Source organism: Solanum dulcamara, chromosome 1, assembly GCF_947179165.1.
Source record: "Solanum dulcamara chromosome 1, daSolDulc1.2, whole genome shotgun sequence".
Lineage (NCBI taxonomy): Eukaryota > Viridiplantae > Streptophyta > Magnoliopsida > Solanales > Solanaceae > Solanum > Solanum dulcamara.
The window spans coordinates 86,343,943-86,365,166 of NC_077237.1; the positions used below are offsets into that span (position 1 = coordinate 86,343,943).

Here is a 21,224-nt window from a genome sequence, read left to right on the forward strand (position 1 = left end):
TAAATGATCAATGTTTTTATAAAATATAAAAGTTTGGGGTAATTTTTAAATTTTTAAAACTTTCCAAGTTCCCAAGTTCTAGTTTTTTTCTAAAACTTGGGATATTTGCCAAATATATTTGTCAAGTAATGTTAAATTATATGGTCAAACACTAGTTACCTTTTTTCAAGCTTTTTCCAAAAATTAGTTGGGGCCAAACGCCACCACAGTCTAATAGAATCAATGATACTTATTGAATACCGTGATAATGTAATTAACGTGTCAAAAGATTTTTTAATCTTATAATTTTAATGGCAAGCGGTGCGGCACTTCATACACAAACTCCAAAAATAATATGGGCCTTACAGTTTTCAAAACTTCAGGCCCAAATGAACTCCAAGTTGAAACCCTAATATCAGTTTATTTATATTTATTTCCGCCGCCCATTTTATTTTAAGATAGACACCAAGTTGATAATTCCATTTGTTAGCTTTACTCTTAAATCTCTCCCAATTTCTTTCTCCTCTTGCTTGCTTATCTCAAAAATTCATTGCAACATGTTTGTTTTAAAATTTTCATGTATATACGTGTGTAATTTATTGAATATCAGACATATAGTCAGGTGTCATCAAATTTAATTGATGAACACCGTTACATGTCTGGAAAACAAAAGAGAAGGGAGTAAAAATGCTAGATGGGTTTCTCATCTAGCATTTCAATCTCTCTTCAAGTGTTCATCGTTGCCCAATAACTTGTTTATAATTATTGAGCTACATCTGGACTTTACATCACTATGAAAGAAAGAAAAGTTGGAGTTACTTACGAATTTCATCGTTAATCTGTCATTAATTGCTTGTAGCAAATAATTTATTTTTTTGATAATATATTGTTAATCCATCCATCACTAAATAGTCTTAGCAATGAATTTTTCTATTTAACTACATAATTTGTGATTATTTTTTTAGTATTGATATTTAGGTAGAAATCAGGATGAAAAATCTTGTATTACTTTGAAATGTTGTTTGCTATCAGGCACTGATGTCTACCATATGAACCATGGTAGATACGTATACTACTAGAAAATAAAATGATGGATTAGCAACGGATTTTTAAAAAATTCAATTAGGTAGACACATTTTAGCGACAGATTAACTAGGAATCACTGACAAATTCTAGAGCATGTAAAGTGCTAATGATTAGAAGTGTCTTCACGGCGAGATGATTTGTTCTATCACTAAGAAATGCATTTAATGATATAATATATTTTAAGATAACGATTCAATTACATCAAATCAAACATTATTTTTTTGTCTATTTCCATAGAAATACATTTAACAATACAATACATTGAAATTTTCTAAAAAAAAAGGATCAAAACAAACATTACATTTTAAGTAATTAACAATACGATACAATACAATAGATAACAACCATCCAAACAAACTCTTAGCTACTATCATCAACAAACTCTTAGCTACTATCATCATCAAATGCTTCAAGAGCCTTACCAGCCAAACTCAAAACCCTAAAATCATCTGAAATTGTAGCTCCCATATGTGTGTAAAAATCAAGTGCAGTTTCATTCCAATCAGAAGCATACCAATCTATGGAAGAAAACCCCATTTTTGCAGCCTTCGTCGCCATGGTTGAAAACAACCATTTCCCAAACCCTTTCCTCCTATAACACTCTTATAAAGAAGTTTTCCATGTGAAAGACTGGTTTCTCAAAGAAACTCGAGAAGCATGGGTAGGACATGACATATCCAGCTATAAAACATCATGGTGATCATATTTGACAACTCTGAACTGCTCTGACTCCTTGTCTATGAGGGGCAAGTTAAGGTCAACTTCCTTCATACATAAAAAGCGACTCAATAAAATTAATAATTTAAAATTAAATTATAATAATATATAAGCTCTTACTCCTCATTTTTGAGAAGGGCAAGAACTTACTTTATAAATAAAGGCGATTCAATAAAATTAGTGAGCTAAAATCAAATTATAATAATATATAAGTTCTGACCCTCATCTATGAGAGGCAAGTTAATTAAGGTCAACTTCCTGATAATTAAGGGAGTTAATAAAATGAGTGATCTAAAATCAAATTATGATAATATATATACTCTGACTCCTCATTTATGAGGGGCAAGTTAAGGTCAACTTCCTTAATAGATAAGGGCAAGGCGACTCAATAAAATTAGTAATCTAAGATCAAATGATGATAATATATAAGCTCTGACTCCTCATCTATGAGAGAGACAAATTAAGGTCAACTTCCTTCATAGATAAGGGTAGGGCGATTCAATAAAATTAGTGATCTAAGATCAAATGATGATAATATATAAGCTCTGACTCCTCATCTATGAGAGAGTCAAATTAAGGTCAACTTCCTTCATCGATAAGGGCAGGGCGACTCAATAAAATTAGTGATCTAAAATCAAATTATGATAATATATAAGCTCTGACTCCTCAAGGGCAAGTTAAGATCAACTTTCTTAATAGACAAGGGCAAGGGCGACTCAATAAAATTAGTGATCTAAAATAAAATTATGATAATATATAAATAGAGAAGTTATGCATATTTGTCATGCGTACCTTGGATCCATTGGAACAAGATGGAAAAGGATCAGCAGAGACTTCGAGTACAAGTGTAGTCACAGGACTAAGATGAGGGAATTTAGGGTTAAATAGCCCCGACGCAATGGAAGACTCAGTCGATTTCAAGAGATGAGTGATGTCGTGGTAAACGAATAACTGCTGCATGAGTTTGTATAAGTGTGGGACGTCGGATTCAATGGCTACCCTAATTCTGGAAAAAAGTTTTTGGTTGAAGGATTTTCCATTAGATGATGAAATTGAAGCCATGGAATATGATATAATAGGATAAATTTCTATTCAAATGTCTTCTTGATCATAGAGTAAGCCCCGTTTTATAGAAACTTGTAAATGCATGTGAATTCAATGATAGAGAGTGTCCAATATTTTCAAAATAGATTTTTAATTTTATCTTGTGGGATAGTTAGTTAATTATGGTAGATGGTCATTCGGTCATTTTAATTACAAAAAAAGGGGTCATTCACTGTATATTCAGTGCATATTTATGTATACTGGGTGTATATTTCATGTATAGAATGTATCATAATATGTATTCAGTGTATAGCTCATGTATAAGTAATATATATTGTATAGTCGATATATACTTTCTATGACTTTTGCAAATTATATTGTATAGTCATTGTATATCTCCTATGATTTTTGGTTATTTTTAATCTAAATAAACATGGCTATATTTGCTATAAACTAATTAGTTTATTAGATATATTTGAAACTGTCCCTTTATAACATATGAAGAAATAACAATTAATTTCTTATTTCTCAAAACTAAAGTTTATACATCAATAAATATAAATATTATGATAAAATATTTATATTAATTTTTATTTTTTAAGATACATATATATAAAGTTCAAAATAAATAAATAAAAGTGGATGGAGTACGTAATTGTTCTAATTAATTGTCATATTTCAAAAGAGGCGGCTAATTAATTAAGAGTATTGAACTTATAATGAGAAATGTTCTTATCTCTTCTTCTTTTTTATTTTTCTGTCTTGTCTTTATTATACTATAGTCCATCGTATGTTGTTGAATGAAATTATATATACAATTAAATTTTGAATTGGTAAAATATGGTGGCAATTCAGATGTCGACTCATGATAGTTTGAGTCTAACCAGATTCAAATCAGCAAAGATCATTTTAATAAATCTTTTTGACGAAATTGAAATTTTGATAATTTCTTTGATATTATTAAGTAATTTGAACAGACATTCTAGAAATTACTTTAAAATGAAATACTTTGTTTTGTAATAGGAACAAGGTAAAGTTTGCGCGAAATATTTGAATTATCAATATTTTTTTAATTCATTTTAAAAAAACAATTTTTATTTATTTTTTGACAACTTTTTAATTTTATCTTTTGACACAACATATTTAAGACCACACGATATGTATACATGTTTTTTTTATAAAGAAAAGGCATTATCTGGGGTATACTAACCTGTGGTGATGAACAAGGGCATATTTAAGGGGTTCTGTGGGTTCACGGAAATTCATGTTCCCCTTTCTATATCATATATTATATTGTTATAACTTTTAAAAAAATATTTAAATATAAATACGTAAACTTAAAATATTAAAATATTTTTATATAATTTAGACATCACTCTAAATTATCTTAATCTTTTCTTTTTCTCCTTATATTATTTGTCTAAATTATATATAAATTTTTATCTTTAAGATTTAATATATAAGTAAAAAATATTATCCTAAATAAATATTTATATATAATTTAGACAAATACCATAACGGAGAAAAAAGACAAGATTATAGTTTATACATGTGAACATTCAATTTTTTTATTTCCAAGTTTTTATTTGGAATATTTTCTAAGAGGTATTTGCTAACCTATGAGACAAGATTATAGTAGTTAGCTATATTCCAAATATATCCTATTATATATAATCCCAAATTTTACCAGCTGGTCTTCAATAGTTAAGAACATAAATAAAGAATAAATAAATGGGAAAGTAATAATTTCTAGTATATGGGTTCGTTAGATCTAAGTCTAGTAGGCGTTTGATTATAGGATTTTGGATTAAATTTGAATTTGATTTGAAATTAGTATTTTATTTATGAAATTTGATTAAATTTTTTTTTTATTAAAGACTCATATTCAATGTGAATAAATTATTTATTTGGTAACTAACTGATTATATTAATCACCAAGTGAACCGTTACAAATCTATAGTCAATCAACACAATTGACTATTTTCTAAATTGGAAAAGAAACTAAAATCCTTACCAGATAAATATAGCAGAATGTGAATAGATTATTCGTATCATGTGAAAAATTATATTAAAATACTGCTAGTTATTATTATTATTAATTTTTTTGGGACCGATCAATCTTTATAAAATTATTTATATTTGAAAGTTTATAATAACATGTAATCTAATCGCAAGAAAGTCTAAATAAGCAACTTCAAAATAAAATAAAAAGAGAGAGAGAGAGAGTGTGTACTCAAAATAAAATATAGAGCAACTGCAAAATATTTTGCCATGCTATTAATATATACGATTTAGCTAGAATTTGAATATACATCTCAATTTTTTGATAATTGCAATTTCGAGTCGATATTAGTTTTCTCCTTAGACCCCTCCTCCTTAACATGCACTGTGATACAGTCCATCTCTTTTTTCTTTCCCCATAAAAAAACCATAGACTCTGATAATTGTCACAATTGACCCCATAATTTTGGTCAAAAAAATAAAATAAAAAGGTTAATCAATGTTATATATTCATCGTAACGTACTAGTAACAAAAAATAAAATAAACTAATACCCCTTCTTTTTAATATATGTGACATCTCATTTATCTGGACATGAGGTCTTAAAGAGAAATAAAAGACTTTTGAAATGATAAAAATGGAAATTTTAAATTAAATTTAATAAGTTTATATAAATTAAAACAGAAGGAATATTGATAATTTGGTCTTTTAATTAATTGAATTTTAACTTACGTTCCAACATATAACTTTTCATCAAGCAATGTCCAAATGAGAAAAGAAGAAAAGATTAATAGCAAGGGAAGGAACATAGAGACATATAAAGGTCCTTTTCTTTTGATGCACCATGTAACCAAATATAATGCTACTACTGCTGAGCTCACAATTCCCTAAAAATAAATAAGAGGGGAAAAAATGCGTAAGTAATAATAATAGAAAAATAAGTCATATCACAAAAATGTTACATGCTCAAGAAAGTCTAAATAAGCAAGACAATAACAAAGGAAAGATAAGTCATGACGAGACGAGTTATTTATCATAAATAATTTTTTTTTTGGTAAGATTACTTGTATTATATGTTTATTATTATTATTATTATTATTATTAGAGTATCAAATGATATTGCTCGTTTTTCGTGCTTCCGCAATTGTTCTGGGAAGTACGAGTGACTTTTTACCACTAGTGCATCCCCTTCACGTTTAAATTTTGGTTCCGACTCTATTCACACCTTAGTGTTGATTGGGACTATTCTCAGTATGAAAGATCTTTTTTAAGACCTAAAATGTTGAGAGTGATATATAATATGGTTTATATTATAGATTTTCATTTGTATAAAACGTTTTTTATGAAAAAGTGAAAAATATGTACTTACATTGTAAAGAATAGAAATAGCTCTGATGGGGTTCAAAGACCAGGCAGTTTTGTTATGATTAACACAAATTGCAACAATTACACACTCCAATCTTGCCATGAAGAACATCAATGTTGTGCTAGAATATGGAGCTGCGTACCTCTTATTAACACTTGGCTAACACCAAAATAAAAAATATAAGACAAAAAAAAAGGATAGGTGATACGTTCTCCGTCTCAATTTACGTAATAATTTTCGTATTCCGCAAGTCAAACAAGTTTTTCATTCACCGTGTTTCTTTCATGTCTTTTTTTTAAAAAAAAAACTCAAAGATTCTATATCTGAATGCACAGTCAAAATTTAGAGAATTGACTCTTGAAATTTGAACGTAGGAGTAGAAATGTAATTAAGAGAAAGATTAGTAATATTACTTGTATGATTAACCATAAAGAGTCGGGTTCGAGCCCTGAAAATGAAAAAAAATTCTATTGGGAGTGTCACCCCCGAAAGGGTCCTGCAATACACGAATTGAATTTAGTCAGGGCTCCAAAGGCTCTGAACACCGAGTGTGAAACCAAAAAAATCATAATGAGTAAGCCATAGTGCTGGTTATTACTAGAAAGGGTCCGTTGAAGAAGTTGTCATGGCTATTATTATTTTTGCTTGTATTATGTTGCGGATATTTCCAATGAATTCCCAAATTTCCAATCACAACTTTCCCATGATATAATGATGACAACATAGCTCCACCAATGCACATTATTGTCCCCATCATTTTGGCTTGTCCTGCTTTAATTTTCAGTCCTAGTTTTTCAAGCCTACGTATATATGTAAAATAAAGGTTTCAAATTAGATATGTTTTTTTTTTTGTTGTTGTTGAGAATGTTACATAGTTACTCAAATGGATAGTTGATGTGATGATAATTTCTCAAAATTATTAAAAAAATAGTCAATTGCCTATCACACATATGATGTGGGACTACTAGCATGCACCTCTCACACACTCACACCTATCAACTGGAGCATGAACACTATAATATGGGGATGATCAACATTCAATAAACCAAAAATTTAGATAGGCTAATTATGACGTCTTGTTAAAAAAAAAATTAGGCTTTATTCAATCTCAATAACTAGCTCATAATAAGGTGAGTATTACACAAAATCATATAAAGAGAGAACAAATTTATCTTCACGCCCTAGCATGTCAACTAGAGTATGAAGAACATAATATGGAAGATGTAAAAATCAAGAATTCAGATTGGCCAGACTATAATATACCATATTAAGGTAAAAATTTCATGGGATAATATGTTTTGGTATCTCTATTTAACATGTACTTGTTTATAATTATTTTATTTTTTTGCACATATATACCTACTTTAGACATACACATTGTTTGAAGTTAAGGTTGACAAAATCAAAGCCCAGACAAAATGTTTGAAGTTATGTATGAGTGAAATTCATGCATTTCTGGTTAAAATTTAAATAAAAATGACTGAAGTTCATCCATATAAGCTCATGCCATATAAACTTCAGACTTCAAATTAACTTTAAACACCAAAGTAAAAAAATATTACCTGCAAAGGAGGGCAAAAAGAAATGTATTTGCTGGAATTAAGTTATTTCTAGAAGATGTGAACTAAAAGGAATCGAATTTGGAAGGGATATTACTGTTGGGGAACCTTTCTCTGTATAGTGCCCCGTGTGAGGGATGTTGAATACGTTGGGTATGCTATTTGTATATAATTAAAGTAAAATACGTATGACATAACGTAAAGTAATCTGAAACAATGGTCCAAGCCACTTGTGCTGCAAATGGGATGCTAACAAAGTTGGTCAACTTAGATCGGTCACATCATAAATGTGGCGGTTCTCATTTAGATAAACAGCTTTACATAGGCAGTGTGTCATGACCCGCCACTTGATCTTAGTTGAAGTCTAAGTACGTGACACAGTGTCTATAAAGAACTTTTCTAACTTTACAAATAAGAGTGGACTTATTTTTCCTATTCTGCTCTTGGCTCTAAAGGACTATGATGCATAAATCTGCGAGGAACAGTCTCGGGCTTTTTTAGAAGATTTATAGTCCCAGCACAATATTCAACAGTCACTAAAACGCAATAAATTTAAAAGGACTTCACATCTTAGGGTATGTGTTGATTCTCAATCATATCAATCAAGCCGTACATATAATTAATTATGTAATAATCGCATCTAAAATCATAAAACATCTTTACCTTAAACTTGAAAAGCTCATAGTTTAGATCCTACTCCTAAATACTTGACGTCCATCATCTCCATGTGCAAGTTTATAAAAGATGGATCAGTGGCGCCATTCTTGTAGTGTGTAAAAATCATTCCAGAATTATCAATCATGCCGAATTGAAGGTCACTAAGCTTTGACAAAAGGAATTTGGTTGCTACTTAAATGCTCTTAAGAACTTCTTGCTTATTTGCGTCTAACTTAGACGTTGGGTTCGTAATGTGTTTTTTAATGTACCCAACAAACTACTACTTTTCAGAAGACGGTTGCTCTTCAAGCCTGAAAGAATCGACAATATCAATAATGTTGGCGGCTTGATCCTCATTATCTTCGTCTTCATCAGCATCTTTAGAAGATGGAGTTGGCCAGACGCTTACTAATCACTGAACAGTGCCACTTACCTTGTACTTTTCCAGGGCATTCCATTCTCATGTTCGGTAGGGAAATGAATCTGAAAGGAGCTTATCACCGGAGAGAAAATTATGACAGATCGACATGACTGAAAAGTACTTTTCTATGCTTCACCCTCTTGAGGAACTTGCGTAACAAAATTGTACAAGAGGAGGAGAAAGAAGAGCCAAGAAATCAGACTAATTTCAATTCTATATACTCCCCAAGCAGCATCAACTACGGAAATACCGATGGCGATAGAAATTTTAATGAAAAAGAATGTGCAGGAATTTAAAACCATGATGAGTATAGAGGAGATTTTTAGTCAATCCTATCTTATTATTTTGTTATTGTTTTCTTCTACAAAACTGGAAAAGAAATCCTACTTCTCTTTTTATCGGATTATAATGATTTTGGAATCCAGTTGAAGTAAGATGGGATATTGTGTTACATAAATACTCTGCCAAAACTTAATTTAAGATGGTGTTAAGAAATTAAATAAGGAAACACATGAAACCAAACACCAACCAGACTTGAAGAATTTGTACCTTTTGATATTTCTCGCAAGCTGAGTTTGCTTCTTCTCTTTGTCGACCGCCGTTGGGTTTGAAAGCGTGAAAGTTTGGGCGAAGCAACCCATTATTAGGGTTCTTCACTGTGTATCTTTTCTATTTTCGTGAAATTTGTTAGTGATGAAGCGACTCTTTATGGAGGCGTCAATTATGACTCTTTTGAAACAAGTGTATTTTTGCTCAGGCACTTATACTTCAAACTAAGAATTCCGTGCGGCACTTGACAACTTACTCACGAATCTTTCACGATCTTGTTTGCTTTGGAAGAATGCTTGATTGCTTCATGATTTGAATATCCCCTCTATTTATACTACTCCTTAGGAGCTTAAGTGTAAATAAAAATTATTACACAAGTCCTTCCATATTTACAAATTAATCCATCTTCTAGATTTCTTTACACAACTAGAAGATTCTAAGGACTTTCCATGAAATTCTAAAGTCTTCCAAGGAAATTCTCAAGTTTGTGACATGTGGCACTTACGTGGCGCTTATGTGGCGTGATGATGTGGCAGGTCATCACAGAAGGATCTGTTTTGCATTGGGACTTTTCAAAGAAAAAAATTATGAAAAAAAGGGTAAATTCTGATCAATGAAGAGTGGCAAGTAAGCGGGTTTAGAATTCTCTTTTTTATATATATAAATATATAAAATTATTCTTTATGTAATCTGATTTAAAAAATTACTAATCATGTGAAACAAAGGAAATTAGTTTTGGAAATTAAAGTGATTCCTTACCCCAAAATAGAACATAATAAAATTAGGAAAAGTGTAAATGGTGTCAACTTAGGCCTTGTTTTCCTGTGACGGGAGACATTGGTTAGCAATACAACAAAAACATATCCGATATGATTTTACAAGTAAATGCAGATTTTACTCCAATTTTATAAAGATAAAAATACTGTTTTCGATAGATTCTCGGATTAAGTGCAATAAATTAAAATGATATTGAAAAAGGTAATACGATGGTGAAGAAAATGGGTCGATTAATACGAAAAGTAGAATGGGGCATCTAGAAAAGAAACATTTACAACAACGAAATAATACGGTCACTGAAACATAAGGCATATTAGATGATAACAGATACCAAAAGCGAGAAACCAAATATATAAGGTTAATACTATAACATACCTGGCGCTTCTAGACTCATGCCAAACCTAATTTTATCGAAAAGCAACTACCTACTAACTAATTCTATCTTAATAGCGGTTTTTATACCCTTATCAATTCAGTTGGCAAAGAGTTATTTTATTATGAACGAAAGAATAAATGGAAGGAAGAAATATAATTAAAGGATAAACATATAATATTTTGTGTTTTTGGTGTGATGGAAAATATCTTTTTCGAAAATGTGTTTTTGGTATTTGAATTAGTGAGTGAAATTATTTTATGACAATATATAATTAAATCTTAATAATTAATGATAATAAGAAATTACAGAATATTTTGGTGAGATTTTTGAATACCTAAGAGATATGAAGCGTCAATCATCTCTAAGACTCTATGATAATATTTTATTATAATAATCATATTTTTTAAAAAACAAAAATCGATGTCTCATGTTAATATTAATATACTATATTTCCTATTTTATACTCCATGTGATTGTGTGCATTGGGCCGCCGTTTTAATGAGGCTGTAGTTTGACGAAATTAAGGATTAACTACAAGCATACGATTAAATTATATAAAATAATAATAAATAAAGTTAGAAAATATATACTTTTAAACAAACTATGTATTATTTTTTTTGAAAAGATGGGGGTAGGGAGTAACGAATAAAATGAAAGATTAACTAGTTAATCAAGTGAACTATTAAGATTTTTAAAGAAAAAAAAGTATGTATATTTAATAATTTACCAAATTTATTTTGTTGGTTATTTCTTGAAGGCAAAAATATGCCAAATATTATGGAGAAGATGCAATTCTAATGAAACACCGGCAGATTAAATGAGTGAAAAAGGTTATGAAGCAATAAAGAATATCTGAAAGTTTTTCTTTTCATAATCAGAAATCGCAGTTTTAAATTTTGATTATGAAAAATTCTTAATACAGACTTCCCCGATGCGAGTTTGAATTAATCGAAGTGAAATACAACAGAAACACAAAAGAAAAATTGCATAGAGTTTAATAGGAAATCACCTTTCAAAAAAGTAAGCAACAGGTACCATCACCATTAACAAGAAAGGCAATACATCTTTACCCATTTTTTCCAATCAAAATATTATTTATGTATACTAGTTAGCTCAAAGAGGGAAGATTTGTTTTTTTTTTTTGTGGTGGGGGTGGGGGGTGGGGGGGATGGAGTGGGGGTGAGTGACTTAGTTAGAAGGATGGAAGTTTATATAGATGATTATTAGTTAGGGATGGAGCTACATTTAAAAAGGACTAGTTTTGAGCGGCAATTAATATTTGATCAAATATTTTAAAACTGTTTTAAGTATATGTTTTTTTTCTTTCAAAAATGTACTTTTATGCATAAATTATCTTTTTTAGCTTCTGAAAAACAATATTTGCTACTTTCAAGAAACACTTATTTTCTTTTAAAAACTTACTCAAACACTTTACTTTTTTTAAATAAGCATATTTGACCTTTCAAAAGATTATAAGTAGTGGCCAATTCAGATAAATCTAATAGCTTCTGTTTAAACTTTGTATTTGTATTAAAGTATAGTAAGTAATATTTAATTGCAAATCTAAACTAAACCTAGTTATGAATTTGCCACTTATAAATTTCAAATTCTAAAACATCAAGAAAAGACATGTGCACCTGTTGAATTTACATGTGAACATTAAAAAAAATCATTGTTTTTTAATTGATTATTTTCTAAAGAGACAAATGTTAACCTATGAGACAAGATTATAGAGCTATATTCCAATTATTTCTATTAGATTATTCTCAGATTTTACCAGCTGGCTTTCATTAGTTTGAGAATATTTTTGTGTTTTCAAATCAAAGAACAAATAATTGGTAAAGTTTTCCTAAATTTGAACATATTATAGTACTTTGTAAGTAATATGGGCTTTTAGATGGATGAATATGGGCTTAGGAGATGAGTGTTATGGGCTTGGGCTCGTGTCTTGTTCTTTCTTTTCATAAAATAGCCCTCAGGGGTCCTATTTAAAGATTAGTCGCACATTTAAAACAAGTTAACATTAATACTCTCGTATCAATTTCAAACATTGAGGATCTTGCTTGTTTATAAGAAATTGTCTAAATAAGCAAAGACAGATAAGAAAGGAAAGATAAAGTCATGGCAAGATGAGTCGTTTATTACTATAAATAATGGCCTATGAAATACTGATTAAAGAGCCATCGATCGCCAGATTTAATGATTTGGTGGAATTTATCATTTGCAGTGATTAGTGAAATGTTTGTTTTTCTTTCACGAAAATTAAGATAAAATCAAACTTTTGAATAAAACTGAATAAGATTTAGTTAATTATGAACTAGCATTACTCAATTCTTATAAATACGACATTTGATTTTCCCTTCTTTGGTTGGGGGGGCGGGGGGTAGAGGGTTGGTTCCGGGACCGGGGGTTTTAAGAAAGGGAACATGGGGACGAAAATTATAAGGTAAGGGAACGAATCCTTATCTTAGGTAAAAGTTCAGTTAGCTAATTAACTAAACTATTAAGATTTTTCTACAAATATAACATATAATTTGAATAAGTGTGTTATTTTAATTGGATTGACTACGTATCCTAAACACCATATATATAAGAAATTATAGTTTAAATAATTTAAATAAGAAAACATGGGAGTATAATATAATTCCAGAAAGTTCTTGTAGACTTCGACATTTGAATTATGCAAGAATAACAAATCATATAGTTTTTTTTTTAAAAAAAAGAACTACCATCTGAATATTTTAACATTCGTAGTTCAAACTTTTTCACATAAATTGAGACGAAAAAAATAATACTAGTAATAAATTAAAGGGTCTTTGGTGGATAGCTTTGTTAATCAGAATCAAGGAGGAGAAAACGCCACAATCCCAGGGCTAAGAGATTGCTTCTGATTATTTTAATTAAGTGTTAAGATTAAGGCAATAATTATGATTGGAACAATAGGCTTAGATGTAGATTACACTCCTTAATTAACACTTCTTAAAAACTTGAAGGAAAAAAAGGCATAAATACCCTCAAGCTATATTTGAAGTTTTAGAGACGTACTTTATTTTTACGGGAATATTGTTACCCTGTCTAAAATATTTTTTTAATTTTTTTATCACTTTAAAGGTTGACGTGGAGCAGCGGTGAAATACATACACTGCCACATCTAACTTTCATACATGTCTGCATATTATCTATTTCACGTCAGCAATTAAGATAATATTTATTTTATATTTAAAATAATTTAAGAAAATAATAGAACCCATAAAAATAAGATATATTCCTGAAACTTAATGCCTTTTCCAAAATTAAAAGTAAAATGACATGGCCAATAAATCAAGATCCACGAGGCCAATACTATATTTGGAATTATATTCTCCCATTTGTAGTTGTAAACATGATTAGCAAGAACGTGCAATGGAGAAAAATTGGTTTCTTTTTAGTTGTAATAGTTTTTTTTAAGAAAATAGAATGATATGAATTTTAATTAATATTTTAATATGTATTTTTTTTATTATATTGAAATAAAAAAGTTGCAGTTTATAATATTTTTCGTATAGTTTTTGTATATCTAATATTTTATTTTAAAATATTAAATTAATATAATTAAATTTAGTATTAAAAATTAATCAAATTAACTCTCGAAAAATACAATATAACAACTAAAAAAAATGAAAAATATTTCTTTAAAGAATTTATCAGGCCACCATAATACAGCATTAAGAGGAATCTAATGCTGAAATATTAACCAAAAAAATGAAATCATTAATTATTCTCGCGTCAACCATAATCTTTAATTAGCTTTTTATTCATTGAAGCCTTGTCAGAACAGTTGGAAATAGTTATGATCTTTAATTATTTTTTTATTCATTGAAGCCTTGCCAAAACATTTGGAAATAGTTATGACTTATGACCAGTGGCGAAGTCAAAATTTTGATTTTAAAGATTTAAAATTTGAAGAAGTAGATATATGAATTTATCAAAAGGGATTCAACATCTATTATGTATATATAAAAATTTATTTTTATCATATATAAATATTATAATTTTCCGCCGAAGCGAATTCGAATGAATCCGTAAGCAACCTGTGGCTCCGCCACTAGTCATTTCAAGTTGGTTGCTTAATACTTGTAATATTTGTTCGATCAGATTATATTTATTATTTTTTAATATAATAACTTTAATGCTTTTTAAAATGACTGTAAATAATAATAAGAATCTTAATTTTTTAATGGAATAAATAAAAATATATATTTACTTTTAGTATATTGTAATGAATGTGAAAAGTAGTTTAAACAATTATTATTAGCTGGCACATCAGCATTGAACTCGGTCAACATAACATGATGACAACACCTACATTTTCAGATACATGCTTCATTAATTATATTTTTTAAAATTCAATATTGAGTATTCATATTAAAATTTGATAAAATTTAGATTGCACATTATAAAACTCATATTTGAAAGCAACGTTCTCAATAAATTAGTCTTATAAAAGAATCTTAATTTGATAAGTTTTTAAATATTTAACGAACTAAAATTAGTAAGCTAATAGTTAAGGAATTAACAACTCATATTGGTTAAGGGAATCAAACATTATAAATTTCATCGAGCTGTCATCATTAATCTCCCATCTTCTTTTTTCTTTCTACTATGACTTTAATTCTTAATTTCCCATACTCTGTCCTGTTCTGTTCTTTTAGACCAATAATGAAATTCCCCCAAAACCATCTAATTTGTCACCATTTCTTCAAACATGAAGAAAAAAAACTTGTTTCCTCCATTTTCACTCCACAATTCATACAATTTCATCACACAAGACAATATTCAATTGCACCAACAATGTTCGATCCATCATCAACAACCACAGTTAATACGAATTTATTGTTATTTATAAACCATTCTCCTGTGAAAAAAGCTTTCTGGGAAGCACGATCGAGTATTTTCTGGAAATCTTCATCAATTTTTTCGTCGAATTCTTCAATTGATGAACATTTGATCGTTAAAACACCGTCGAGGAGCAGGACTAGCGTTTTGTATAGATTTTCTTCTGAATATGGACTTCGGGAGAGGTATAGGAACCCGATGAACGAGATTCGAATCGAGAAGTTATTAGAAGACCTTGATGCACTCGCCGGAACCATTTCCTATAAGGTACTTTTTTTATTTGTTTTAGTTTGATTGAACGCGAAATTTTAATTAGAAAAGTAAGAAAAAAAAATGGAAATCATTTACTAAGTTACTCTTGAGTCTTGTTAATGATTGTTAAGGTTGTAACTATAAAAAATTTAGGCAATGTGGATATTTTACCAAAGGATAATTAATATTGGACGAAAATAATAAACATGTTTTGATTTTTTTTGAAGTGGATAGTTAAAAGGAAAAATAATCTTTTTTTATTGTATGAATATGATTAACTACGACTACCATTCAGCATACCAGCTAAGCTTCAGTGCGTTCCTTCACTATTGGTAGAGCAAGTGATTGCTTTGTTACTGTATTTCCAATAGATATTTCTTATATATGTAATAGATTTCTGAACTATCCAAAAATTATTGAATTCTCGAGAATGTGCACCCGTTACCCTAGTAGACTCATATTGCTTCTCTCTCTCTTTGACAAACAGCATTGTTCTAGTGATGATGGGACAGCAAGGTCATTAATACTAGTGACTGCATCTATGGATAATATGATTTTGAAAAAAACAATTTGTATTGACAATGATCTCACTATAGAGGGGGCTGTTACATGGGTTGGATGTTCATCTTTGGAAATTCAATTAGATGTCAAGCAATCTACACCAGGTATTTATTTATTTATTTATTATATATTTACATTTTGGACTTTAATATTAATAAAAGCGGATTCAAGATCTTTGAAATTTATGAATTTCTATAACGACTTTGAAATTTATGAATTTCTATAACGACTTTAAGGTAATATAGTTAATTAAATATCTATAGATATAAGCTATATCCACCCGTGTCTATAGATGACTGATTTTGTTTTCTCCAATTACCAAACTATAAAGTAGGGGAAGAAATTACCAAACTATATTAATTTCTATCTATGTTAATTCAGCAGAATTTATTAGCTTTTATTAGAATTTTTTATTTATTTTAATAAATTCATTTAATATATCAAAATAATTATAATCCAATAAGTCGGGTTTTTTAAAATTAAAATTTATAAATTCAAAATTCTGAATCTATCCACGTGCAATAGACATGTCTTTGAAAATTAGAGGCGAGATTTTTTTTGACTCATTTTCTTGTCCCTTTTGTTGCAAAGATGGACATTCATCCCAACGACATGTGTATTTAATATGGACTAGAGGAAGTACTATATAGTAATTAATATGATTATGGTAATTAAATATGCATTTTATTTTATTATTCTCTAAGGAAGATGCAAAGTTCATCGTATGGACAAGCAAAAATGAATGCAAAAAGTATTTTTGTTGTGACTTATGACTTTATTTTCTTGCAGAACCAACCAATTCCACAGAGTCAGTATGTCTTACAGCAAACTTCACATTTGTAGCAAGAGACAAGACAGGAAAATCAGTTAAAATCAACCAAATTTTACCTGAAACTGAAAAGGAAAAACATCTATTTCAAGAAGCAGAGGAAAGAAACAAAAGGAGAAAGAAGAAAAAAGACAATTTGGGAGAATTAAAAGTAAATAAGTTCAATGAATTGTTGTTGGCAAATAAAGACAACAACAACAACATTTTAATTAAGGAAACTTGTCTTCAAAATTCTTTGGTTTGCCAGCCAGAGCAAAATAACATTCATGGACAAATATTTGGAGGTTATTTAATGAGGAAAGCTTATGAATTGGCATATGCAACAGCCTATTCATTTGTTGGGAGTCCACCTTCCTTTGCGGAAGTTGATCATGTTGATTTCTTGAAACCTGTAAGTGATTACTATTCTCGTAGTTTTTGGTCCTTCAATTTCTGTTACTATATATGTTGTTTATTGTGTTTCGATTATTATTTTATTATGTGTTGTGGTTACTGTTTCTTTTTTTTGTATGCTTTAGAATGTTTCTTCGATGTCTACATTACTTTTTTTCCTTTAAAATTTTACGTCAAGGTTCTTTAAAAAATTAAACAGTCTTTCTACCTCAACGAGATAAAAATAAATTCTGCGTACATTCTACCCTCTATAAATCCTACATGTGGGCAAGGGCGGATCTAGGGGCGGAGGGTGTTCACCCGACCCCCTCAGCAAAACATTACATGATATATGAACAAGAAGCAAAAAAGATTGCTTAGTATTCCAGGGCATTCAAAATGCACCCCACGTTCTAATGTTCAAATCTAACGTTCTAATGTTCAAATCTAATTGACTGCATTACTTTTTACACCACTATTTATAGGATTACATTAGGTATGTTGTTATTGTTATTGAAAGTACATAAATGTGTTGATTAATATTACGTGTGATTATCTCATCTAAAAATCTAAAAATTTAAATGATTAGAACAATAAACATATTTTTATTGTTTGTGCTTTAATGTCTTTACATAAATTCTGTCTAAGACTTAATCTGCTAATGCAGGTAAATGTTGGAGATTTCCTTCACCTCAAATCATGTGTTTTGTATACACAAGTTGAAAATTCATCTAGGCCTTTGATTACTGTGGAAGTGGTAGCTCATGTTACACAGCCCCAAGATCTTTCTAGTGAGGTGTGTACTATTCCTTAATAATATTCAATGGCGGAGTCAGAAGTTCAAATAGCTAGAGGAATTCAAAACTTTAGACTAATATTTTACATATGCAAAGTGAGAATAAAATACAAATACGAATATTAACACATTTTCATTATATAATTCTTAATGAATTATTTGATGAAGTACATTGTTATTGCTCTACTCTTTTACAGGTTTCAAACAATTTCTACTTCACTTTCACAGTTCCCTCTGATTCACTAAGAAATGGCTTGAAAATTAGGAATGTTGTCCCTGCTACAGAGGAGGAAGCTCGGCATGTGATGGACATACAAGATACCTTTCATCCGTGATCATAATTCTCGAATTTGAGTCTATTGTTAGGTGTGAATCTGAATTAATCGGACATGTGATGAGTACCACATATCAAATGTCGTACTAAAAATAGAAAAAATAAAAATAAAAATTGCCTAGAATCATTTGTAGATGTACTTCCAATTATATTTTTTAATTTGTTCCCATGTTGTGACTTTGGTACTATAGCTAACACTCCATATATAGTGAGTAAATTCTTATGTTTAAAAGAGACAATGTGAAAGAAAATGTATGGGTTGAAGATATTCTTAGATCAGTTTTAACAAAAGAGGAAATATACCAAAAGTAGTGGATGTGACACCTTAATTCAGAGCTCATATTGTCAGTCAATTAGCAACTAGGAATGAAAATGATAACAGCTATTAATTATAATAAAGCATTAATTGATGTTTACCTACCATTGAATAAATTATTTATGCAATAATTCAGAGCCCATACATACACTCTGATTGTGCCATTCAATTTTAAGCCTTTTTTTTTCTTTCATCGCACTTTTTGAGGTGCGTTCGCCAAGTTTTCGAATCTCTGTCATAATTTCCCCAAAAAGGTCTTTTACTTCTGCAATTTAATATCCTTTAATTCAGAAAATTACTGAGCTAAGCTGACTTTCTTAAAAAAAAATAATCATTAAGGGACAATCCAAAATTCATGGATCTTGTTTCCTGAAACTAATCAAGATCCTTTTATAAAAAAATAAAATAATTATTGGAGTGGAATGAGGAAGATGATTATAAAGTAGAAAATTGAACCTTTACTTTGTAAATTGAAAAATTCAAATAACAAACTAACTAAGCTACTGAGATTCTCCGAATCTCTTTAAGATCTATATACCAATTAATGAACTTTATTTCGCTTCAGTAAGCGAAATTATTATTCCAAATTCCCCTATCTATTAAAATACTGTCACATGAAATGAAACAGAAAGACATAAGTAGTATTATAAAGAGAGGATTGATCTTCATACTGTCTATTAACTAAAAAAAATGGCTTGTGCATCTCAAAACACCAAAAGTAGTCTTGTCCATGTCTTTCTTGTCTCATTTCCAGGTCAAGGTAATGTTAACCCTCTTCTTCGTCTAGGGAAGCGCCTTGCTAGCAAGGGCATTTTGGTCACTTTCTCTGCTCCCGAAAGCGTTGGCCAAGAGATGAAGGCTGTAGATGGGAATTTAATCACAGATCAACCAACTCCTTATGGAGACGGTATGATCAGGTTTGAATTCTTCGAGGATGGATCCACGGATCAATCCAAAATTGGTGATTTTGACTTGGCGATGGAAATGCTTGAGCAAGCCGGAAGAAAGAATTTGCCTAAAATCCTTAAGAAACAGGAGGACGAAGGTCGTCCTGTTTCTTGTATAGTCAACAATCCTTTTAGTCCATGGGTATGCGAAGTTGCTGAGAGTTTTGCAATACCTAACGCGTTGCTTTGGGTTCAATCTAGTGCTTGTTTTTTGATATATTACCATTATCATTTCAATCTAGAGTCTTTTCCAACTGAATCCGAACCTGAAAAGGATGTTGTCCTACCTAACATGCCTGTTTTAAAATACGATGATCTGCCTACGTTTCTACTCGAGTCTAATAGTTTCGAATTAGTGTTGAAAAGGATTATTTTGGATCAATTCCATAACTTATCCAAACCTTTTTGCATACTGGTGGACTCATTTCAAGAACTTGAAGAGGATGTGGTAAGACATATGTCGAAAATTTGCCCCATTAGAACTATTGGTCCCCTGTTATTCAATGACCCTAAAATTGCGAACATTCGTGGTGATTGCATGAAAATTGAGGAGGATTGCATCGAGTGGCTCGACTCGAAGCCACCATCTTCAGTTGTTTACATTTCATTTGGTAGTATTGCAGTTCCTGATCAAGAACAAACAGATGAGATCGCGTTCGGGTTATTAAATTCGGGGATATCTTTCTTGTGGGTTATCAAACCACCCCCTGAATATTCTGTTTTTCAGCCTGTTGTGTTACCTGATGGTTTTCTTGAGAAAGTTGGTGGCAGGGGGAAAATAGTGAAATGGTGTCCACAAGAACAAGTGTTGTCTCATCCTTCTGTAGCCTTTTTTCTCACACATTGTGGATGGAATTCGTCGATGGAGGCAATTTCAAGTGGCGTCCCCATTGTGGCTTTCCCTCAATGGGGTGATCAAGTCACGAACGCCAAGTATTTGGTGGATGTGTTCAAAATGGGGATTAGATTAAGAAGGGGTGAGCTTGGGAGTAAGATAATTACAAGGGAGGAGATCGAGAATTGCTTGCGTAAAGCAACTAGTGATGATTCAAAGATAGTTGAGATGAAAGAAAATGCGCTCAAGTGGAAGAAACAAGCAGAGGAAGCAGTGGCAGAGTGCGGCTCCTCTGCTATTAATATCCAAGCATTTGTGGATGAGCTGAAAAATATCCATGCCAAGAAACAAGAAGAAAACGCCAAGTGATCGATGTTCGTAATTGAAAAATAGTGTGTGTGTGTGTGTGGAGTTGGTGTGTGTTTGTGTTTTTACCAAAGAACTTAGGATGACAATCAATTCTAAAGTTCAAGATGTACACTTGAAAGATTCTTCATTCCAAGTCTTAATTCAACCTATTACATAAATATTGATTTTATTTGTTTATTTATTTGTTATTTACGTTTCTGTTCGATC

At 30.3% G+C, this 21,224-nt stretch overlaps 2 protein-coding genes and 2 pseudogenes across 2 annotated transcripts; 2 read left to right on the forward strand and 2 right to left on the reverse strand.

Annotated features, from left to right (window-relative positions):
• Positions 1–1,404: 1,404 nt before the first annotated feature.
• Positions 1,405–2,883, reverse strand: LOC129890505 (probable acetyltransferase NATA1-like; annotated as a pseudogene).
• Positions 2,884–5,128: 2,245 nt separating this feature from the next.
• On the reverse strand, positions 5,129–11,605 carry LOC129895351 (WAT1-related protein At1g09380-like; annotated as a pseudogene).
• A 3,571-nt stretch (positions 11,606–15,176) lies between these two features.
• On the forward strand, positions 15,177–18,933 carry LOC129890511 (acyl-coenzyme A thioesterase 4, mitochondrial-like). Its single transcript, XM_055966052.1, has 5 exons — positions 15,177–15,673; positions 16,146–16,323; positions 17,009–17,439; positions 18,088–18,216; positions 18,414–18,933. Exons 1-5 carry the CDS (start codon positions 15,230–15,232, stop codon positions 18,549–18,551), a joined length of 1,320 nt encoding a protein of 439 aa, XP_055822027.1. The 5' UTR covers positions 15,177–15,229; the 3' UTR covers positions 18,552–18,933.
• A 559-nt stretch (positions 18,934–19,492) lies between these two features.
• On the forward strand, positions 19,493–21,194 carry LOC129882754 (gallate 1-beta-glucosyltransferase 84A24-like). Its single transcript, XM_055957194.1, has one exon. It carries the CDS (start codon positions 19,557–19,559, stop codon positions 21,015–21,017), a length of 1,461 nt encoding a protein of 486 aa, XP_055813169.1. The 5' UTR covers positions 19,493–19,556; the 3' UTR covers positions 21,018–21,194.
• The last annotated feature ends 30 nt before the right edge of the window (positions 21,195–21,224 follow it).